This window comes from Micrasema longulum, unplaced genomic scaffold (genome assembly GCF_059751315.1).
Source record: "Micrasema longulum isolate JH-2025_06_02 unplaced genomic scaffold, ASM5975131v1 h1tg000032l, whole genome shotgun sequence".
Classification (NCBI taxonomy): Eukaryota; Metazoa; Arthropoda; class Insecta; order Trichoptera; family Brachycentridae; genus Micrasema; species Micrasema longulum.
Genome location: NW_028277239.1, coordinates 86944 through 94249, shown reverse-complemented (window position 1 = coordinate 94249; position 7306 = coordinate 86944). Strand labels below are relative to the sequence as shown.

General features: G+C 33.8%; 1 protein-coding gene across 1 annotated transcript in view; it reads right to left on the bottom strand.

Moving 5' to 3' along the window:
• Positions 1-3316: 3316 nt before the first annotated feature.
• The window catches only part of LOC148285469 (zonadhesin-like), a 64650-nt gene continuing 60660 nt past the window's right edge, over positions 3317-7306 (bottom strand). The window contains exons 32-33 of the mRNA XM_088224721.1: positions 4973-5134; positions 3317-3550 (exon numbers count right to left, since the gene is read on the bottom strand). Of these exons, the coding sequence (XP_088080847.1) occupies positions 3372-3550; positions 4973-5134 (341 nt within the window). The 3' untranslated portion in view covers positions 3317-3371. The remainder of the gene's footprint in view (positions 3551-4972; positions 5135-7306) is intronic.

The following is a 7306-nucleotide window of genomic DNA, read 5'->3' as shown; positions in this document are numbered from 1 at the left end:
GGGCAAAATAATAGACTGGCTATTCGATCAGGAGTTTATATATTAAAAACATTGAATATTTGTAAATATAGATATATATAAAATAGAATTTATAACTAAGTAATATTTTCATGGATGTTTATGTGTGTATATGTGTGTTCACATGTATGTATGTATGTGTATATATGTGTATATATGTATGTATGGATATGTATGTGTGCATGTACGGGTATAAATATGTATGGATATGGATGAGGATGATATATAGATATAGACTTACATATACACCGCAAGACAAATAAATTTACGAGTTCTCAAAAAAAACTAAAATTGACATATAATGAATTATTCTTGATATTTAATTAGTTTTTTTTTATATTGTTTGACATATGTGATGACTACTCGTTATTTCAAGGTTAAAATAAAAAATCTTACTCATGAATTGTACTTAGAAATTGCCATTATATATCAGGTATCAGATTACCCGAACCTTAGAGACCCATAACGGTTCATTTATGGTCGAGTGTTTGTGATGGAATAATAAAAGACATGTTATTTTTTAATTCATATTTAAGAAGTAGGTTCTTATCGCTTTATTTTAAATTAAAGTATTTTACATTTAAACATATTTATAACATTTAAAAATATTTAGTACTTAGTGAATTCACCTTTATTTTTTATAACATGTAAAATTCTATTATTTAGAGAAGCGTAAAGCGAATCTAAAATTTCTGATGTTATTTCTTCTTTCCAAACTTGAATTAAGTTTTTTTTTAATTCCTCAATGTTTTTTGATTTTTTTTTCCCGACTTTTTTTTTCATAATCGCCCATAAATTTTCTATCGGGTTCAAATCAGGGCTATTCCCGGGCCACGTCAACGATTTTAAGCCAATTTTCTCCTTGAATTCATTGATCTATAAAAAAACAATAAATTATTTATCATGTGGTCACAAAATGCATTTAAAAATATATATATTTGTACTCACAGTGCGGGCTCTATGGCACGGCGCAGAATCGTCCTGAAAAATTGGGTCCGCGGTATACTGCGTAATGTCCTCGATTGTTGGAATAATATGTTTTTTTAACACTTTTTTGTACTGAATGGCATTCATCGTACCCTGTACAAAATTTAGAGGTCCTAAACCGTATGCTGTCATGCACCCCCAAATCATCACGTAGGGTGAATGTTTAACGGTTCGAGTGACGCACGACGGATGATATCTTTCCCCACGTTTTCGTCGAACTATCTTTCTGCCGTCTGGACCAAAAAGGTTGAATTTTGATTCATCAGAGAAAACAACATTTTGCCAATCCTCCAAGGTCCAATTCTGGTGCTCTTTCGCCCAATCCAGTCTAGCCTTCTTCATTTTGTCCGTGAGTAATGGTTTCTTTGCGGGACTCCGTGCTTGGAAACCATGCTCCAACAGCCGCCTGGACACTGTTTTTACTGAAAATGTTGATGTGCTGGTAGACTGCACCTCTGCGTGTATTTCAGGTGCCGTTAAAAATCGATCGCGCATAACAATTTTTTTTATTAAGCGATCATCTCGGGCAGATGTCACGCGCCCCCGTCCGCTTCCTTTTTTCCGTTCTATGGATCCAGTTTCTTGGATTTTTTTTTATAAAAACCTCACTGCACCTTCTGAACACCCAACTCGACGAGATATTTCACAATTAGATATGTTTTCTTGCGACAATGTGATTATTTTGGATTTTATCGCAATCGACATTTGCTTTGCACTTTCCATGATTGTTGTGTTATGTTCACTCAAACGCGGGTAAAACAAGACTGTTGAGACATTTTAAAATGTAAATATTGTAGAAAGGTGACACATAGTGTCCTTAATTTATTAAACAAAAGAAAGAGGTATCGATAAAGGATTTCTTAGAAAAAGGGTTCAGTAAAGTCAAGGGGCGCGGTAGCAGGTAAACTCGTAATTTTTTTTGTCTTGCGGTGTAGATATAGATATAGATATAGATATAGATATGGATATGTTAATAAATAATGTTTTTAATAAAATGCTTTGTGCCCATTAAATATGTAAACACTTATGTTTAAAATTTTGGTACTCCGGTTCTGTATTTATTTATTTTTTATCTTAAAATTGCGTGATCATTCACTTATTTTTTTGCTTTTTTTTTACTTCTTCTAAATATTTTTTTTGAAAGCATCAATTACATGTACTTTCGCTCCCTATATCTAAGTTAGTAGTAATTATTATTATAAAACCATGTAGGACTATCATATAATTAATTGTAAAGGATCTTTACCGACAAGCCATATTCATTGGCTTGGTGAGTCCTGTAAAAAAAAAAAATGTCAAAAATGTCTTAAAATAACTAAAATGTAATATTGTATGTACATAATAAATAAATAAATAAATAAATGTATAATAAAGTGTCAAATAAAATAAACTCTAATCAATAATTGTGAAGAACTGCGAGCTGACCTAGACAGAATCTGTTGCTACTGTAAAGCTCGGGTTTCCTAGGACAGCGGTGCCCGTATTTTAACGGCCGTAGTGAACATTGCTGCGGTTGACAGCGGTCGTAACGGTGACTAGAGAGTGGTTTCCTATAAAAATGGTGTTGATAACACCGTTAAAAAATAAAACCACTCTCTAGTCACCACTACGACGGCTGTCCACCGCATCACCGTTCACTACGGCCGTTAAGATACGGGCACCGCTGTCCTAGGAAACCCTAGCTTAAGGAGCTTCAGCTATTTCTAAATATTGATGAATGTCTTGTGATGTCATTTACTAGGAAGAAAAAATATGTCTACGACTGTAAATTACCTCAAAATCTCAATGTGTGTTAATGAATAGTAAACTCGCATTTCAAGATCATGTAAGCTTAACAGCTGAAAAAAACCGAGTGTTTTCATGATATTTTTAATGATCACATAACGATCAATAAGTTGCATATCAATATGATTTATAAGTTTATTGATTAAATAATTACTATGGCTTTGGGCAGTTTCACCCCTTTCGATTTACTTTTTTGACGCAAATTTATATTTTTGATTAAACAATAATTTTTATAAACTTTTTGATTTGAGAATTGAATTATTTTCCGAAATTGTATACTGAACACTGACGAATGCTTTTATGCAAAAAGGTTAATTTTTCAAATAATGAGGGCTGCTTTGTTATTCCCAAACACGGTCGATATCAAAGAATTCATACATTTTTCGCAGTTTAATGAATACTAGGTATTCGCAAGATATTAAGGTATTCGGTATTCGGCCGGATACTGAAATAAGCTGGATACCGAATATCCATTTAATTTCTACAAAATAGTCTTGAGGAGTTCAACAGTAATAAAACGCAGAAACATTTTTAATGATTTATTTTACCAATTCGGCTCTTATTCACTTGAGAACATGTTTTTAAGGACAATTTTTAATCAAAACACATTTTCCAAGGCTATTTCGCACATATCCTTTCTTGCAAAAGCATCCCTTTACGCATCTTTTAATACAGATTGGACGTAAATTTTTGCAGGTTGGAGGACAAGAAGGTCCGCACTCAAGGTACTCTTCCGTGATAGGGTCAGGACATGGAAACGCTAAAAATTAAAAAAAAATCGCTAAGAATGTAAAAAAAAATTCTAGTAAATAATATGCAATTATATATACAACGGCGATTGTAAAGGTGAAAGTGTATTTTAGTATTCGTATTTCGGTGTAGTGAGTGTCCTGATGAAGAGACGGGTACGTCTCGAAACCAGTACACATAAAAATTTTGTAAGTGGTTATGTACTAATATTTATAAACATTTGGCCCCAAAGTTAATGTTTGACCACAAAGTTAATGCTTAAAACATAATTGAAATATTATTTATTTATTCATATATCATCATCATTCCCTTTCCGGTGCAAAGGGCACTGCATTGGTGTACCAACCGCAGCGTATCTTGATATTTTTTTATAAATTAAGGTAAGATGATCAGGTTTACACATAACACATTTTAGTGTAAAAACACATATTTAAATAAATATTTCATGTCAACCATGTCAGGAATCGAACTCGAGACCTCTTGCGTGGTAGGCAAACGCGCTGACCACTACACCACGAGGCCGACACTTTATTAGCGTTGGCATCGTCATCTTCATTACACAATTATCTACACCTGATAGTAGATAAGGCAAAGCACAGGTTCTCCAATCGCAGTCCCGATTATTTGATGCATAAGGACAAGATGATTTTTCTTTATCGGGTGGTGGTCCCGTGGCTAATGTTGAGGACTCACGAATCAGAGGTCTGAGGTTCGAGCCCCACTCTACCTTAACCTGATTCCCATTTTCTAATAGTTAGTTATTTACAACTCAACAAATGTTTGCAGACAGGATGGATTTCCTCCCTAGGGAGTTATATAGATCTAAATCTGTTGCAACATTTTTGCAGCATAGGGAAAACATTTTTGAAAAGAGAATATGGAAATTTAGGCATTTACAGGGCTTGTGACCTGTCGTTGGCTGGTTTTTAGTTCTGCCCCGTTTTAGATTTAGGCCTGTTTGTCCTGCCCTCTTTGACTGCCATGTTTTCGATTAAGCAACATATTTTGATCTAAATAACTCCCTAGGGAGGAAATTTAGCTTGTCTGCAAACATTTGGGTATACTTAAAACATGGTTGATTTAACTAACTCGTATGAATAGAACTATAAAAATTGGAAAATTGTTTTCAGGCGTTGCCTAGTAGGTAAATTGGTTCAGCCGGATAAATCTCACCCACATGATATAGGTTTCAGCTATTTTACTTAACAATAGTCAACAGATGGAAGAGTTGAGAAAGTGTGGATTTTCCAACATAAGCAGAATGGTGAATGTTACACAGTGTGTAAAGTGGCCACTTAAACCAGCCAATGACAGGTCATACGCCCTGTAAATGCCTAGACTACCATATTCCCTTCTCAAAAATGTTTTCCCTTTGCGTTGCAACAAATGAAAATATGCCAATTTCATCTGATTTTACGGTGTTTCTACTTACGGCATTCCTCTGGTTTCAAGCATTTTCCATTATGGAGTAATAGTCCAGGTTTGCAGAAGCATCCTGGCACACATACTTGTGGACAGATGGGATTCCTTATTTCACACGTGGCAGGGCATCGAGATCCACATGCGTTGTATACCCAAGGATCTACGCATTTTGCTACGAACCAAACAAAACACGTTATTCAATAAAGTGACACTTAAATCCACAATTTGGAATAACCAGTGACCGGTTTCATCGCTTTTGCAACATCTTCGAGACTGATATCTAAATTGAACCAATATAACATTTTAATTTTTTATTTTTAATAAATTTCCTAAAACGTACATGTTTTTAAAAAAAATCTATACATATCTACTTTTACACATCTAGTAAATGTTATCACTGTAACTCCAAAAAAGAGACTAACTCTTGTGCTTGAAGAGTGACTTACACTGTTGTAGTTGTTTATTTATAAGAGTTTACATAATTTTAAATACGAGTACACGAGAAAAAAAAACATAGGATATATAAAGAAAAAACATAAAACAACAATACATTTATATTAATTAAAATTTAATGTAGTTTTCAAACGTGTTCAAAAAAATTCTTTAGATTTACTTTAAATTAATTTATTGATATATTATTTTTTATAGTTTTTAGTTCATTAGGAAGATTATTAAAACTTTTTCTTGACCATGCCTTGTGTGGAATTCAGGAATTTTAATATTATGTTTGCGTCTGAGTGACTTATTCATCTCAAATTCTTTTTTTCCCCTTTTTATAAACACAAATGCTGAGATCCGTACATTATGTAAGGTTGAGACAAGCATTATCGACAAAATCAAGAAATGAGCTCTGCGCTGGTTTGGACATGTAGAACGAATGGACAGCGAAAGAACGGCTAAGAACATTTACAATGAGAATGTTGATGGATGCAGAAATAGAGGAAGACCGAGAATGACATGGCATGACCAAATCCAACAAATACTTGAAGATGGACATGTCAATAGTCGGAATAATCGGGGCGCGTGCATGAGAAGATGTATGAACGTAGAGGAAGCGAGATCTGTTTGCAAATATAGAGTGTTGTGGCGTTCTATCCTCTCTGCCTACCTTTACTGGGAAAAGGCGTGATGGTTTGTTGTTGTTGTTGTAAAATAGAATTTATTTTATAAAGAGTGTCTACTGTTAACCTTAAATATTTTATATAGACTTTCTGTATTAAATGTTGAAGGTTTGATTTACATACATTTAATAGATAATTTACCAAATACGTGCACAATTCAAATTCCCTAGCTTCAACAACCCAAACTTACCTTGCCTTCATAAAAGGCGCATGATTGCGGATCAATTGTTTATTAATAATTTACTTAATAATAGGATCGATTGTGCCGATTTGGTGGCTGAAATCTATTTTGATATTCCTCTTCGTCTAACTAGACATACCACGTTACTGAGCACCGACAAATGCAACACCAGAGCAGCTCAGAATTCTCAATTAGGAAGAGCGATTAGTCATTTTGCCAAATTTGAGAAGATGTGCGATCTAAAGCGATTTACCGACTCAGCTCTCCGCTGCAAACGGAAGCTGAGTCTCATTTACAATAATAATATTTAGCCTCTTTCAACAATATTTTTAGCCGCGATTAATAACATTAGCCTCAATTAATAATATTAAGCCTATTTTTGAAAAAAAAAAAAAAATAACAAACACATTTCACACAAATTGAGTCATGTGTTAAACATATTCTTGTCACATTTTGTTGTCCTGTCAGAAATTGTATTATACAGGTGTTCTTTAATTTTTCAATTTTATTTATTTATGTACAGTACAAAATGGAATATTTTAATTCATACATATAAAAATATTTAAAATAATTAGGTAAAATTAGGAATATATAAAAAAAACACAGTATACATAATATCCGGATAATATGTTAAAAAAGTAAGAGAATCTTGTAACGAAAAACTCCTTCAGAGACGTGAAAAATGTCAATGTCCAAAGTGATATTGTTCAACATAAAGATAGCCCTTCCAACAGGCATGACCATTGGCAGGTTGGTCTTGTATATTGGAATGTGAAACAGTCTATGCTGACGCTGTCTAATGTAATTATCCGGAACATAAAAGCTTATGCTCCGCATACTTTCAGGGTTGTCAATAATACCGCGCAACAATAGAAAGAAGAGCGTAGTTAAATACACATTCCTCCTAGTCTTCAAACTGCTGTAACCAAGCATACCCTGGAGGAACTCAGTGATATCCAGATAATATCCGCACTCCCTCATGTAAAGAAACCGAAGAAATTTCTTCTGAACCCTCTCCACCATAAGAGTACTTCAACTCACA